Source organism: Cucumis sativus, chromosome 5 (genome assembly GCF_000004075.3).
Source record: "Cucumis sativus cultivar 9930 chromosome 5, Cucumber_9930_V3, whole genome shotgun sequence".
Lineage (NCBI taxonomy): Eukaryota > Viridiplantae > Streptophyta > Magnoliopsida > Cucurbitales > Cucurbitaceae > Cucumis > Cucumis sativus.
This window is the reverse complement of record NC_026659.2, coordinates 3,776,532-3,793,611: the sequence shown is the minus strand read 5'-3', so window position 1 is coordinate 3,793,611 and position 17,080 is coordinate 3,776,532. Positions and strand designations below refer to the sequence as shown.

The 17,080-nt window shown below is 31.7% G+C and overlaps 2 protein-coding genes across 3 annotated transcripts; both read left to right on the top strand.

The window, feature by feature from the left end:
• Window positions 1-108: 108 nt before the first annotated feature.
• LOC101208716 (protein YIPF6 homolog) lies at window positions 109-4,564 on the top strand. Its single transcript, XM_004143581.3, has 3 exons — window positions 109-778; window positions 1,762-1,836; window positions 3,942-4,564. Exons 1-3 carry the CDS (start codon window positions 278-280, stop codon window positions 4,200-4,202), a joined length of 837 nt encoding a protein of 278 aa, XP_004143629.1. The 5' UTR covers window positions 109-277; the 3' UTR covers window positions 4,203-4,564.
• Window positions 4,565-11,271: 6,707 nt separating this feature from the next.
• Window positions 11,272-15,947, top strand: LOC101208961 (E3 ubiquitin-protein ligase XBAT33). 2 transcript variants are annotated; one of them, XM_031885279.1, is made up of 11 exons: window positions 11,272-11,410; window positions 11,606-11,880; window positions 11,993-12,052; window positions 12,400-12,471; window positions 12,735-12,919; window positions 13,183-13,343; window positions 13,425-13,483; window positions 13,579-13,625; window positions 13,705-13,848; window positions 14,606-14,697; window positions 14,932-15,947. In XM_031885279.1, the coding sequence occupies exons 2-11, from the start codon at window positions 11,704-11,706 to the stop codon at window positions 15,471-15,473; spliced, it is 1,539 nt and encodes a 512-aa protein (XP_031741139.1). In that variant the 5' UTR covers window positions 11,272-11,410; window positions 11,606-11,703; the 3' UTR covers window positions 15,474-15,947. The 2 variants fall into 2 exon arrangements, with proteins under 2 accessions (XP_031741139.1, XP_011654893.1); XM_011656591.2 differs by lacking the exons at window positions 11,272-11,410; window positions 11,606-11,880 and having other exon boundaries at window positions 12,006-12,052; window positions 12,404-12,471.
• Window positions 15,948-17,080: the final 1,133 nt, after the last annotated feature.

Here is a 17,080-nt window from a genome sequence, read left to right as displayed (position 1 = left end):
TTGAAATAATCAGAAGACAACAATGAACCAAACTCAATGGTCCGACCCGGTCTAGAGAAATGGGTCTTTTTAGCTTACTTACGTAACGACGACGTTTAGGCGTAACCCCAACATGGAAGAGTGATTAACAGAATTTCTTCTTCTTCTTCTAAGAACATAAATCACCAAACTCCAAATTTCTGTTCCTCTTCTTTAGATCTGATCTTCTTCTTCATTCTTCGCTTCAATTCGATCCATTTTTCTCATCGTTTTCCCGAGAAAATTCCCTTCCCGGGAAATGTCGCACAGCGATACAATTCCTCTTCATCAATCGTCCCAATCGGACATCGACGAGATCGAAAATCTCATCAACGCCAGCGTTCAAACCGGCCCTTCAACTGTTCTTCCAGCTCGACCCCCAAGTCCTCCCAGGGCTTCCATTCCTGTTTCTTCTTCCCCCTTTTTACAGTCCAATCTACCCCCACTTCCCCCCAAATCCACCATTCAGAAGCCGCCGACTGTCTTTCCTACTCCACCACCGTTGCCCGTTTCCGGTAATGGGAGGCCCGATTTATCGGCTTCTGGATTTGGGTCACCTCCCAACACTCTCACCGAACCGGTATGGGATACGGTCAAGAGGGATCTGTCCCGGATCGTCAGCAATTTGAAGCTTGTGGTTTTTCCTAACCCTTTCCGTGAGGACCCTGGAAAGGCTTTGAGGGATTGGGATCTGTGGGGGCCTTTCTTTTTCATTGTGTTCCTTGGTCTTACTCTTTCGTGGTCTGCATCGGTCAAGAAGGTTAGCCTTGTAAAAATTTGAGTTGGTTGAAATCGTTAATTGCTTTCCTTGGGCTTTGTTTGATTTTAGTTCACATGCAAGTCTGAGTTTGCATCAAGATTTTTAGTTGTTTATGATGTGATTTTTCTTATATTTGCCTGTTTTGGGCTTTTGATGCTTTGGTTTGGCTTGGGAGCTATCTGCAGTTATTAAGATTTGGATTTGAGTTGAATTCACTGTTGAAAGTTAAAAATATAGCTTAGTATTTTATATCTCAGGGAAGGCAGAAGCGACTGTATTGGCCAGTTTGTTTCATTGGATTTTAATAGGCACCATGATTCTAATCAGTTGGAATACTTGGGAAATTATAGGAACACTTGCAAGCTTCTATCAATGGCTGAAAGCTAATTGAATAGATGCATAAGTGTTGTAATTAGTATGGTGGAGTGCATAAATGTAGATACAATTTTTTTAAAATGGTTTATGGGATATAAACCATTATCTATGTGCTAGATCACTGCATATTCAGGATATTGAGACGTGCATGGATAAAACCTCAAGTTCTAAATTTCATTAGGTCTTTAATCAGCATATATTTCGAAGGGGAAATGTAGATATGGACTGCCAAAATTTCTGTCTCATAAATTAATCTGAAGGCAACCATTTTGCTACTTGATATAAAAGACAAATGTTGTTTACTGAACCCGCTATTAGGAATATCAGCTCCTTTTTAGGCAGGGCGCGTTGCTTGCTAGGGTATGTACTTTTATGACTATGGATACTAGACTAAGGGGATATTACTATACTTTAGTCATACCTTCACCCAAGAAAAATTTAGAATTCATGCACTTATTGTTGTTATTATTGTTATTATTATTGTTATTAGTATTAGATAAAGTCTTTCAAACGAAACACTACCTTTATTTAATCACCGTCATTCATTAAATAAAGGCTTGATTTTCTTTTGGTATTCTACTGACTATATCAATTGATTTTCTTTTCAGTCTGAGGTTTTTGCTGTTGCATTTGCACTACTTGCTGCTGGTGCAGTGATTCTGACCTTGAATGTGCTTCTCCTGGTAACTAAATCTATCTTTAACTCATTCCCAGCTTCTTTCTCACTCTTTTATTCAAGAACGTGTTTTTACTGTCACGTTTGTTTTTATCCATTAGAAAATGGAGTTGATACTTATTTAAAATTGTGCTGTGCTGCCTTCTTTATTGCATTCCTATTCATTGTTAGGACTTCGGAGTATGAGGGAACGTTGGGGGGTAATTTTGAAAGATTTAAAATCACTTTTCTCATATTCAGAATTATTCTGAAAGATGCTTTTAATCATTCTAAATGTATTTATGTTTGATTAGTCTACTTTTAAATGCATTTTATTTTTAAATGCATTTTATTTTGAAATGGTTAAAATCACCTTTGTCATGTTCAAAATTGTTTTGGAAGAAGTCCTTCAAAATCAATTTCATGTTTGATTTTTTACTTTTAATAGCGATTTCCATACCATCAAAATTGATTTTGAATGTTGAAAAACATCTCTCAAAGTGATTTAACATAGGTAATTCTTAACTGTTTCAAAATCACTTCCACACATTTCCTAAGAGTTAGATCTTGTGTTAGTCTGGTATTTTTCTGTAAAAATGATGGTCGAAGCAGTTATGTTTTTTTGATTAAAATTAAATTGACATAAACCACACTGTAACAGAGAATTGGACTGAGCTCTTGACCAGAGCCATTATTACGATAGATGTTTTGTAGTTCTGAAAATGAACTTCAGAGGAATCGGAGCTCTCAGGATAAGTTCTCTTGGCTCAAGATGATTTCCAACCATAATGAAAATACCTGTCAGGTTAATACGGTAAAAGATGTCCTATAGCTCTACGAAAAAGCCTTAGCCTAACGTGAATACTTAATATGCTTTCTAGGAATCAGAGCTCTCAGGATAAGTTCAAAGAGTGTTTGGATATGCGTAGGTGAGATGTGCACTTCTTTCTTAATTCCAAACATTTTCTAATAATTTAGAGTTGAATTAAGGGGAAAAAACTTAAATAAACATACAGGTTCATCTCCTTTGTTTGAGTTTCTCATCCCCAGTGCTCTCTCCAATAGATATGGAGAAATATGTAAAGGAAACTGGAAACCAAAGGGGATGCATTGGAGGGCTATAAGTCTAATGATACGGAAACTTATTTAGAGATGATGAGTTTCAATTTTAGGTTTTCGTGACGTAGCATTGTGTGGTCGTGTGGTCTATTTGTTCTCAAAAGACTCATAACAAGTGAAATTTGTTTGCCTCTAATTTTTTTCTCAATAAACATTTCTTTGACATAGTGAAAAGTTATAGATGAAACCAGTATTATTGAGAGAATCAGAACTTAGGAATCCCAAAGTTAACTATCGATACTATAAAAGTTATTCCCATTTCACCGAACCCTCTATATACAACTAAAGCGCTTTTTCAAAAGAAAATGAACAAAAATCCTTTCAATAGAATTAGTAACCGACGGAGCATAATAGAATAAATATAAGGCCCACCACTTCCGGAGACTCCCAATGAGATAGAGGACAATGAAAACTCAGAGTGGGGGGACGACTTAGAAAGAGACAAAGTAGAGGCAAGTGCGTGCACCTCTTTTAAATGTATACATGGAAAAATAAGCACTCCCGCGCACCTTTTACTCAGATGACGAGTGCAAGCACTCTCATTTTTTATCTTCCTTTGGATAAATACAATCCCCGTCAAAAAGATGTAGCTATTGTTAGCGAACCCATTCTTCATTTGCTGTTAAATTTTCTCTGAAGGAAAAAAAAAAATCCAATGAGCTATATTCTCTTACCAAACATGTTTTACTAATACCACAATTTCTTGAACAACTATTAAAATTTTAGGAAAGTAGTGTATGGATTGTGATTCCATCCAGTTGTCCTTCCAATATATACATAATGTTGCTAATTAGTGAACATTTATCAAAGATTGATCCAAGCTTTGAAATGGTACTCCTTGGGCTTGGCGAGCTCTTACTATAGATGTAGATGCTAGTAGTTAACCGTTACTAACCCCACCCCACGTTTGCTTCATATCTCTAATCTATAACAATATTGGTTTCTCTCTGAATAAACTAAAACCACCCTGGTTTGCTCAAAATAATTGGGGACTTTGCACTATGGTTAATGCAGGGTGGACATATAATATTCTTCCAGAGCTTGAGTCTGTTGGGATATTGCCTGTTTCCTCTAGATATTGGAGCATTGATCTGCATGTTGAAAGACAATGTAGTAGTGAAGATAGTTGTGGTATGTGTGACCTTGGCATGGAGTTCTTGGGCTGCATATCCTTTCATGAGTTCAGCAGTGAACCCAAGAAGAAAAGCTCTTGCACTCTATCCTGTCTTCCTTATGTATGTATCGGTTGGTTTTCTCATCATTGCCATTGATTGAGATGCATCATCAATGGAGTTGGTTTTGGTAAGAAGAGATTGAAAAGATGATCGAGTAATCATTTAGGAAGTTCATGCAGTGATCAATATTCTCACACTTTACTGTAACCTTTTTTTTTTTTCCTTTTTGACTTAATATCATATAATGTCTTGAAAGTTGAAACTCAGATCTGCCTACATCATCCCATTCACTGTCTGCAAATTTTCTTGATGGAAATCCAAAACTGTGTAATATTTCTTGTAATTAGAGATGGCTTCATTTGTTTTAGATATAATAATTTTTTTTTCTTTTTTTGGTATTTCTTGTATTTCCTTAGACTTGAAAATCAGAAATGTTGGAAATAATTTCTTGGAAATTGAAAATATTTGAGAGTGGCATTTTGTACTTTGGATATGCTGAGGTGGTGGGAAGCAGATCCATTGTACAAAGATTACATAGGCCAAATATTTGCTTGCTTTCAAACTTTACAAACAATAGGTTTTAAAGTTTTGTTCCCCTAAAATACTTCTTCATTTTCTTTCTTTCTTTGTTTATGTTATTACTTGTGTAATTTTAGCCTATGAAATAAATTACAATTATGTCATTGAACTAATATTAATCAATTTATGGAAGTGTTTTATGTTAAATTTTATGTATAGTTATCATTTTATAGTATCATATTATTTGTAATGTAATATATAACCCATGATAAAATTTTCTATTTTTTTTCTCTCACAAGTTGGTATTCACTTATGCAAAAAAAATTTACAATTTAGGTGGGTGTAGAATACATTTTCAAGTGTTTAGTTTAAAAAGTAAGTCATTTTAGAAAAAATTAAAATGTTTGACAATCATTCAAAATAGTTTTTGAAATATATTTTAAACAATTTTCATCAAAAGAAATTAAATGAAAATGAGTCTTTTAAAAAACATTTCTGGAAGTTCTTTCAAACTAATTCGTAGTCTCTAGTGTGTGGGTGGGTGTGTGATTAAGTGTCATCTAAACAAGTCTATTTTCTTGTTTTCTAGTGTGTGGGTGGGTGTGTGATTAAGTGTCATCTAAACAAGTCTATTTTCTTGTTTTCTTGTGTCAATTGCAATTAAGGGTGATAATCGCTTCCATTTCTTGGGCCAATCGATAACCAAAACCTTGCACAAAACCAATGTTCAATAATTAACATTTCTCAATTAAGACATTCAAAATTTCACCCTGCCATTGCACATTGTAAAATCCTACTTTTTAAGTAATGAATTTCCTCGAATTTTGACTACTAATAATAAACTAAAATCGAGAGAAATAGAAATATATATATATATTGAAACTATTATTTAACATAATCCAAAATAGAAAGAAAAAATAAAGAACTATTTAATTTTAGGATATAACTCAAACACTTTGAAAAACGAAACCTACAAATCATTTTTAATGATCTGATATTTAGTGAGTTGAAATAAGTGTTGTCATAGGATAGGTCAAGTGTTACTTTACTTCACTCACCTTTATTGCAATTTTATTTATTTATTTAATTAGATTTCTTAATATATAATATCGCTTTAAATACTTTTATAGTTTCTCACGTACGACATATTTAATAGCGTAAAATTGTCAACTACGTTACAAAGTTTTCATTTAAGTAATTTCTTAGCTTTCCCTATCTTTTAGTCATTATTCACATTACTATTCCTTGTTCCCTCTTCTTGCCTTTTAATTATATTTCCATTCTCATTCTCTCTCACACATATAAGATTTCAACCTCATTATCATTTTTTATGAAATATTTCCAGTACTATCGGAATACCTACTTTATATACTTACACCAAAATTCCTCCTTTCGCGAAAAATTGTTTAACGTTGATTCCACTTAATGTTGTTTTTTATATAGAAACATAAGCTTTTATTCAAAAAATAATAATAATAAAAGAATACACGAGTATGAAAAAAATCTACCTCACAAAGATGAAACGGTTACAAAATGTTTTTGAAATCAAAGCGTTGAAGGAAATGTAAAAGCGAACAATAAATTAATGAAAATAACATCCGTTTCATACTAATATAGTATTGGAAAATTTAGCAGCTCATTCTTTATTGTCTTTGATCTCTACATGCATGAACTTTATACTCTCTCTCTTACATGCAAGATTTCACTCAATCTCATCATCATCCCTCTAGTCACTTTAAATTTGAAACTTTTCTCTTTATAGTAATTCATCATCATTCTTGAGTTTGTTTTTTAATTTTAATAAATCTACCAAAGCTTAATTTACTTAATTTCACGTCCATTCAAAATATTTATAAAATATAATAAAAATAAAGTATTTACCATGTTGAAAGGTTGAAATATATATTTACCATATTGAAATGTTTTTATTTTAGTACCTTTTGATTATCGGTATACATTCGTGTCGTTTGAACCAAGTTCATTTTAGTTGGCCCATGTTGAAACGTTCATGATAAAAAAGTTCAAATAAAATAAAATATGTACCAAACAAATCACATATGATAATTTTTCTACATCAATATTTGTAACAAACTCTATAATATTTGTTCTCTTTTATCATTATGTATATATCCTCTATCTAATTAACAAAAAGAAAGTAATGCAATCGACATAAAGAGAAGCCTAAACTGATTTACTAATAAAAATTGTACAAAAAATTATTGGAGGTGAATATATATACATCTATAAATATAAATATAACAAAATTTGAGGAGTAAAAGATTGATATTTTAACTAAATAATAAAGAACATTATAAAGAAGTGGCTAACAACTTAATTCAATACGTGTAGCTAACTACTTACTTCTTTGGGACAATTTGCACATAATTAATTGTAAATAATTGAAGACAAATTTCATTTTGACACATAAATTAAATTAAAGAGTGTTTGTGATTAATTGGGTCCAACGAAAGACAATATATAATTTATTTTCACTATCAAATTACATCACAACATTTTTTTCTAAAATTTGAGGCAACCACGTGTATCTTAATATATAATAATATGTATCATAATATATAGTGTGTGTATCTTAATTTGCTTCCCAATGTCTTATCTTATTGTATCTTTATTAAATTGGTCAAAGATTCCCTTAACAAATCACGCCCAATTTTCTTACATCAATTATATATATATTATATTACAAACTTTCAAATTTATATATATATGGGTTTTTTTTAAGAATAATAAAAAAATAAAACTATTTACCCACATTTCATTTTGCTAATTAGTTTCTCCATTTTGCCATTAGCAAAATTAATCGAACATAGTTTCATTTTCATGTGTTAAATCATAATAATTCTTTAAATATTTATATAATATAGCAAATTTTATATTATATTAGATGGATAGAATTTAGAATAAAAAAAATGTTTAAGTTTATACAAATTAAAAAGAAAACTAAGTCTTGAAAATAAATTTATTTTTGAATTTTGAAATTTGAAATTTGAAAAAGTAAGAGATTGAATTCTCTATTTCAACTTTTCTTGTTAATTTATTGCCTACTTCTTATATAATTTTGTTTTTGGATCATTGAAATTTAGGTTTCTTTATGCCTTTAATCTCCGAATTGTGATGTTTTCTTTTATTAAAAAGACTTTAATTCTTAATTAGATTCTGCAAACAAGAATTAATATTTGAAAAATAAAATTCTCATTTTCTAACCATTTCAATCTTTTTTAACAATCCTTACAAATAATTCTTTTCTCACAATTTCTTATAATCATGGTTAACACCTTTCCTGTAAATAGTAAACAATAGAAATTTTAACTAGATTCTAAAAACAAAAAGTATGTTTTTAAAAAATAATTACTTTTAATTAAGAAAAGTTGGTAAAAATAGCAAAAAATAATCGTCATATTTGTTAAATTTACTATATGAAAAAATAGGTGTTATGGTCTGTTTTTTCCTAAAAAAAATTGTCATATAATGCAATTTTCTTTTAATTAATTCTAAGAACTAAATTGAAGTTACCCTTTATAGTTGTAAAAGAATTATGGTTGAACTCCAAAGTTGCATGGTGTTGATCAAAAGGAATTAGCACAAAACTAAATTTTATTAGGAAACCTAACTTGTGTCATGTTGAAAGATTCCTTATATAATGATAAAGAGAATATGTTTCAAATCCATAAAAAAGATTCCATACATAATGCCAAAAAAAAAAAAGGTTTGAAAGAATATTCTAGATAAGATTTAAAAACAAAAGATTCAGAACGTTTGACCCGCAACTTCATAAGTTAGTATTAAACATCTTGACTTAGAGTACTGAACTACTAAAACCCTATTATATTAACTTTAGACTTTCTAACTCAACATGTCGTATCGATCACTCAGAAAATGAAAATGAATGTAGCATTTGAATACATGAACTTGAACATCCTTTATATATGTTTGTGCATTTCTTCTCGTCACTCGAGTGTGTAAAGAGAAAAAGGAAGGTTTTAGGAGGGAGGGGTTATGGTTTAGAGGTGTGGGGTGGGGAGGCCATTGATTAGGAAAGCACCAAGTTTTTGATTGAAAAAAGAAAGAAGAGGAGAAGAGGAAGAAGAAAAGAAAAAGGAGAAAAAAAGGAAGAATAGGGTTTGTCCTTTGCGTATTGTTAGAGGGAAACGCAATAAAACGGTCACACCTTTTTATTATTAAAACTTGTGCCTAAATCAATCCTCCTTCTTCCACACACTTTGATTTTCATCTTCTCATCCTCTATTCAAGTATTCATCACCTAACCTAACTTCTCATCATCATTCCAATTTCTCCTTCCAAATCTATCTTCCTTTCTTATTTTAATATATATGAGCGACTCTGCTTGAGAATATACCAAAAATGTAACATGATAGCGCGTGTAATATATTTAGAATTTGATCGTTTAGATTTAACTATTTTTTTTGTACTTGTTTAGATTTAATCATTTAAATTTAAGTAGTCAAATCTCAATGGTTTTTTAAGGTTTTTACGTACACCCTTTACATTTGGATACACGATTAAGTTTTGCTATTCAATATTCCAACGATTTTTTTGTTTGAAAAAAAATTAAAAATAGATCTTTTATATTTGGTACACAATTTTGAATCAAATAATAGTTTAAAAAAAAACTCAGAAGAAAAGAAAAATTCAGAAAGAGAAGAAAATGTAGCCCTCCTCATTGATCGACTTATTTCAAATTGAAGGTCGAGCCCAAATCGATTTGTGATCCTAGGAGGAACAAGTGATTCTTTCTTTCTCAAAATAAAAATTCAAGTGTTGTTGGTGTCATATGGGATTCATATGCGTTTTTCTTTGACCAAATTTTAGCATTAACTATAAGTTTGGAAGGGTAAACTAAACTACATTTGGCTTGTCCCATCATAGTTATGATAAAATAAGATGCTTGTGGCTTTCTACCTTCTCTAATTGGTTATCTGCCTTTCAATTTATGATTCTCTCTTATTAAATAATTTTGTTCATCTCTTGGTGTTAAACTTTTTTTCATATAGTTTGACAAATTATCTAAACCTACTTAATTCAATAGGATACTCAATTACCATTTTAAAAGCTCAACAATTGCTGTAGTTTATTTAGCTTAAAAATAAAAAGAGACTAATATAGCGCAAAAGTAATTTTTACTAATAAAACATTATAATTAAAAAATAAGCAGCGCTTCCTATAATTAAGTTAAAAGTTGCTAACATGAGCGTAACTCAAACGCTAGCATCAACATCGAGAAGGCTCCATTTTCCTATCCAACACTTTAATTACAACATATTTACTATATATATAAGAAAAATGACTGATATCTTACCATATTAAAAAGAAAAAGATTATAAAAGTGAAAATTGACAAAGCATTATCCTTCACGGCAAAAAGAAGTCACTTTTATGCTCTCTTTTTTCCAAAACAATTTCCAATTTTCAACTTTTACTCTGCCTTCATAATCTTCAATCATACTTTACATATTATATATAAGTTGACAGATGAGAAAATTACAATGGATAGGTTGAATACCCAATTCTTTAGGTTAAATTTTTTAAACATATTTCGTAAGTAATAATAAAATAAAATGTGAAAGCAAGGAATTCAATGAAAATAGTGTATTTGATGTTTTAATATATGTTTGATATAATATATTCATTAGTCATAAAACTTGTTGTAACTATCCACTAAACTTTAGGTTGAAGATAACCTATAGTTAATTAATTTATGAATGCATTTTAGTATTGCCTTACAATATCATATAATAATAAAACATTCTATTTTATATATTTTATTATAACAAAAATTAATTGAGTTTAGAAGGTGAAGAACTCTATTTATTAATTTTTAAAAATATAAATAAGCATTTTCAAATTTCAAATTTCAAATTTAAAACATGGATACAATAAAATTATAAAAGGTTGTTTTTTAGAATTTTTACTATGAACCAAATAATTTAAATAAAACATATGTAAAAGGTATTTTCACTAAATTATATACATTTGAAAGCATAAAACAAAATCTTAAATTGTTAAAGGTTAAAAATTGAAAACAAAAGACAATTTTTTTTTTGTAAGAAAACAAAATGGACTTCTACACTAATTGGATGGTTTGTTTAAGATTTAAAATAAATTCAATCAATTGAAACTCAAAACTTATCATAAGTAAATCAATTAAAAATATCTATTAAAATCTGGTTGTAAAATCAAAGATCATATAGGAATGTAAAACTTTTTTAGCCACAATTATTACCAAACTTAAACTGAAAAGAAAAAGAAAAAGAAAAAAACTAGAATTGAATAGATAGTAGTGACCATTAGTTTTTCAAAATTAATACGAGTGAATTTTCACTAGATCATTATTTTCTATTATTAATTTAAGAGGATTGTGTGTGAATTTTTTACTTTTGTTAAAGTAATTTTTGGAGAAAACTGAAATAAATCCTACAAATTAGAAGAAAAAATATAACTTAGATGAACCAAATGAATTTTATTTTTGATAAGTTTTTAGTTTTTAGTTTTAAGAACGGTGATGGGGGTGGAGATGAAACCATCATCCATCTCTTGAATGGCAGTAGTAATAATTGGTACGTTATTGCAAGCTATGGTTTGTTAAATACATATTTATTGAAAAACCATTAAAGTTGTTAATAAAATTTTTAGATTATGCTGTTGTTGTAACCAAAATGGAGATAAATTTATGAACTTTTCCAATGTTACAAACAAGAGAAAGAAAAAGGAAAGTCGCATCTCACCGCAAGAACAAAGAAAAGCAAGAAAAGAGGTGAGAAAAAGTGGAAATTTTGGGCATCAAAATCTCTTTTCTTTCCTCTTCTCTCTCTCTCTCTTTTACTTTTTGAATACTCAACAAATTTGGCTCTTTCCCCATTTCTCTTCTTCTCCAACTTTCCTCTCTTCTTCTTCTGGTTGTTGTTTGAGTTTTTGGGTTGTTTCTGTTTGTTGAATGTTGTGTTTGAAGTAAAGGGAAGGAAGAAAAAAAGGGTCTTGAGAAATTTCGTTTAAGGATCTTGACTTGATTCTATTGTTCTTTTAATTCCCACCCATTTCTTGCTGAGAATGGGGAATTCATTTGGGTGTTCGGCGTCAGGGGAGAGATTGGTGTCGGCAGCGAGAGATGGCGACTTGGTGGAGGCTAAAATGCTTTTGGATTGCAACCCATGTCTCGCTAAATACTCCACTTTCGGTGGTCTTAATTCCCCTCTCCATTTTGCGGCTGCTAAAGGCCACAACGAGGTTTGTTTTTCTATTTTGCTTCTCTAATTAGTTTCATCTTTCTGATTGCTTTCTTGGTTTTGTTTTAATTGTTCTTTTTTTTCTATGTATTGTGTTTCTGGGTTTTTCTTAGATTGTGTCCTTGTTGCTTGAAAATGGAGCTGATGTGAATTCCAGGAATTACTGTGGCCAGGTATGTGACTTTGATGCTCTTTTCCTTTTCTGGGGTTTTTTTTTCTAAAAAAATTGAATTGGGAGCCTGATCATCACAACTGAGAGGATTTTAGTTTTATCACTTTTTCTCCAAATTCTATGAATGGAAATTTGGTACCTCTGTTTTTGTTCTTGATGAGGTTTAATTGGATTATTAACAACTTGGGGACTGTTACAATTACTCCATTATGATGAGCCGAATTTGTAGGACACTCTGCCGTTTGTTTTTCAATTTTCTAAGTTCACTAAACCTGACATTTTCTTTTATTTAATTAGTAATCACCCTAAAATGAATGTCTTTTACTTGTTTTGTTCATGTCTATGAAGACAGCAGTGATGCAAGCTTGTCGATATGGGCACTGGGAAGTTGTACAAACTCTTCTGGTTTTCAGATGCAATGTGAGTTGTTAAATTGGAATTTAGCTTTCCTACTGTCATTTATAAGTTGTTTGGTGGCTAGCATGTCTGGAGCACGAAAATGACGGTCCTTGTTAAGATGTTTTAGCTGTAGTTTGAGAAATATTCTCGCATGTAACTGCCACAAAAGCATGATAGTTTTGAGTTATTGCTTTTTATTGATCCTGTTTTTTTAGTGCCTATTTACCAATTGCTGTTGTTTCAAGATCGAGCTGTGATGTTAATACCTTGTTTGTTGTAATCAGGTAATGAGAGCAGACTACCTCAGCGGTCGGACTGCTCTCCATTTTGCTGCCGTAAATGGTCATGTGAGATGTCTAAGACTTATTGTGGCCGACTTTGTTCCTAGTGTTCCCTATGAGGCCATTAATAGTCAGTCAGTTGTCAGCAGAAGTGATGGTGTAAATGTGAAGAACAAATGTGAACAAGGGTACTTGGCTCGTTTTGCTTTACATCGAAACATAGAATTTATATACTTACTAACTGATTTTATTTTAATGGAGAAAAAAATAGTTTCGTAATACTTAAACAAATCATGAATGTGATTTTCTTGAAAGTAAATGAAGATTATATTACTATGGATGTTAGACCAAATTTGAAGTTGTGACATACTGGTTGTTTACCATGGAGTATTGTAGACTTTGCTTGACCTGTTTATTATTCTTGTGATTTATTTTTGTGTTTCCAGTGCAGTGCTTTGTCCAAGTTTATAAATAAGGCAGCTGATGGTGGCATTACTGCTCTTCATATGGCAGCATTAAACGGATACTATGACTGTGTTCATCTTCTTCTTGACCTACATGCTAATGTTTCGGCCGTAACATTTCATTACGGGACCTCTATGGATTTGATAGGTAACTCTCTCAAAATGTGCTTCTAAATCTTACTGGTACTTTGTGATCTTTCATTAATAGTAACTGATTATATCCTTATAGGAGCTGGAAGCACTCCTCTGCATTATGCAGCTTGTGGGGGTAACTTGAAGTGCTGTCAGGCAAGATGTCTTTCGATTTTAAGAGTAAAATTTTGGCTTTAACTTATGATATTTGAATATTTCCTTAACACTTCTGTTTGTTTTAAATGTTACAGATTCTCCTTGCAAGAGGTGCCTCGCGGATGACTTTGAATTGCAATGGGTATATTTTTTACCTCACTGTGTTTGCTATTCTCTCTCTAATTGTTACTTGTCTGATATAAAATGCAACTATCTTTCAGGTGGCTTCCGTTAGATGTAGCCAGAATGTGGGGACGCCACTGGCTTGAACCTCTGCTAGTTCCCAACTCTGACTCTATATTACCGAGATTCCCCACTTCCAACCACCTATCCTTGCCTCTACTGAGTGCATTAAACATTGCCAGGTATTTGTTTATTTGCTATGTTTTGAAGTTTCTTATTGGTTCACAGTTGTATGGAATTGGAATGAATTACTGCATCTTACTGATGTTATTGGACAAATTTTTTGTTTCAAGAAGTTAGTTTTATCTGAGAAGATAAGCTTTTGGTAGTGCGTGTTGGTGAACTCAAAAGAGGCAACTAGGAGGTGTGTTGAGAGTTATATAGATGTGATGATTTTAGATTGTGGAACATAACAGACATAAAGTACTTTTGTTATTATTTTTTGCTGACTATAAAATAATAAGTTCTTTGTATCAATGGAGATGTCGTCAAGCTCAACTTAGTTTTATGAGTCGAAGTTAGAGGGTCATGGAAGCTGTTTCATGTTTGACTTGATCGTTTAGATTAAATGAATGTAGGAGCTGTTTTTATATTCCATGATCCCTTGTTACACCAAAGAAAATTGAAGGGATTTCTACAAATGTTAGACACTATGTGCAAGTTTAACTAATTAACCAGTTGAATCCTTGCCGCCTCACATTGAAGTAATTTATGCTTATATTTTAGTGAGAAAAGAGACCTGATTGGGATGGAGCTGTCAAGTTCTTTCCCCTTTTTTTAAGATCAAGCGGTTTCATGAAAGAGCTGTTATACTGTGGTCAATACCTATATGATGTTGGACTCCACTTTTTTTATGAAAGTTGAATTCCTTGTACAAAACAAGGGCATACTCTTTAGTGCATTTGTAATGTGAGTGATGATATGTAGAATTCTCTGCAGAGAATGCGGTTTTAAATCTATGGGAGCAACCTCGGATGATGGGGATACCTGTGCTGTCTGTCTGGAGAGAGTATGTTCTGTGGCAGCAGAGGGTAAGTTTCTCCTTCATACATTTAACATCTGAATCCTGTTTTCCTTTTGTGGCATATTTTGGTTTACTTATTGAGATGATTTTCTTGCCCACTATTTTGTATTTTCTGATTGGGCAAGTTTTACTTGCTTCGCATCTGTTTGATGTGGCAGAAAAGAATTTCTTTCTCAAGAAGTACTTTGAAATGTTAAATTTTGGTGGTTGGAGTAATTTTTGAACTTGTTTGCTTATGTAGGATGTGGGCACGAGCTTTGTGTGAGATGTGCACTCTATCTTTGTTCGACCAGCAATATCCATTCGGAAATGATTGGCTCATTGGGCTCAATTCCGTGTCCGCTTTGCAGACACGGTATTATATCTTTTGTAAAATTGTCAGGTGCTACAGCAAAAGAAAAACAACTTCATCTGTCTCTTAGCATATGCAGCCCATGCATTCTTCACACCGGCGATGCTGAAGATCAAGCTTCAACTTGTACGCCAGAGATCCGTAAGAACCGTGTGGCTTCCGTTTCTTCAGATGTATTTTGCCCAGTAACTTGCAGCCCATTCCCATCTGCTGCTATTCCTTTGTGTACATGCAACGACGGTCCATGCCCGACTTTTGAGTCCCGAGACGTTGGAACAGAAGATGAATCACCACGTCAATCACAAGCAACCCCTATAGACCAGGACAAATTGGGAGGTCCAAGGTCAGAAAGAACTAGCTGTTCAAGCATGTTTTGGGGCAGGAGAAGCTGTAGCAGGGAGAATCAATGCAATTCAGAGATAAACGCTTGACATGTCTGGTTAGTATCGGGTCAGTCATCTCGACTGAGACTTGAGAATTTATAGTAACAACGATCCTGAAAGTTCCAGTGGAGATAAATGTCATGGATACAAAGTTTGTCGTAACATGGTTCGTTTTTCTCTTCGGTTTTGATGCCAATTTTTCTGATGCCTTTAGGAGGCCTGGTTGGTGTGAATGATTTGTTTGGGAATGACAGCAGTTCTGAGCATTGTTCTGCTTCAAACTCATTGCTGCTGCCTTCACTTTAATAGGTAGGGGAAATATTTGTAAAATCTGTATGTTGGAATTTTAGTGTCAGCTTTCACTGTAATTGAATGAATATCAGTAAAAGGAAAAAAAAAAAAGAAAAAAAAGAAGAGAATACTATTTATTAGATGGCAATACTTTGAAGATGGTTTCCTTTTCCTTTTTTTCATAACCCAAGTGCTTGTTTCAATATTAGGTTGAATTACAAATTTCCTTGATGGTATTGTGATCTTCAAATTTAGTAATTTCCATATCTATGATATCATTAAATAAATTTTGTGTTTTCTTTCACTAAACAGAAACATGTCTTTGAACTTTGTACTTCGTTTCAATAATATATTTAATCATCTAAAATTACTTATTCAGATTCCATCTCCTCCATTTCATTTCTCCTTCAATTTATGGCTTAATATATTTCTCTTTCTCTTCTTCTTTAACACCCTTTTATTCCCTACTCTAAAGAGTACTCAACCAATGGGAAACTCTAACTCTAACCTTGAGTTGGAAAGAATTGATATGATTTGAAGCACACTTACACAGATACACTCATTTTTCTCTATTTGTTCAATTTTTCGTTGAATATGAATATAAACATTAGTAAGAATTTTTCTAGCAAGTGAACCAAATTTTCAAGCATTCACAAGAATACATTATTCCAATTACTTTTTACACGTTTATGTTGTTTTGATTATATTAATTAAAAGCATAAAAGAACAACCTACCACCACCTAATACCACCTAGATTTTCCAATTTTCACACTCAATTTAGTCGTTATAATCATTAAACTTTTTTTTGTTTTTTTTTAATTTATCTATGAACTTTCAAAATTACAAATAAGACCCCTAGATTTTCAAATTTTACTAGACGTAAAATCAAAACAAAATTAAAAATTTACTGCTAAACATAGAAAATTAATTTCAAAATTCTTGAATTTTTCTAGAACCAAAACTCAACACTAACACACTTTTCAAAGTGAGAACTGAACTTTAATTTTACGTTCTTGGTAGCTGAGTTTCATTTCATTTCGATTCCAGTTAGACAATCTAATCCATATACTTCTAGTAAATCAATTCAGTTCTAATACTTTCAATAAGCCCCTAAACTAAACTTAAAATTGATTAGCTAATAACAATAATTTTCCTAATCAGAAAAAATCCAGGATGAATTTCACATCTTCTAAACTTATGAAAAAATACTAATGCAACACAACAAGACTTCCAAAATTTACTGGAGGTGCCGATCTAAATCTGAAAACTAAAATCAAATTAGTTTAAACCAACAAATTAACTTCAAAACTTTACGAATTAACTCAAAATCATGTAATATCACTCAGAACATAAATAACCAATG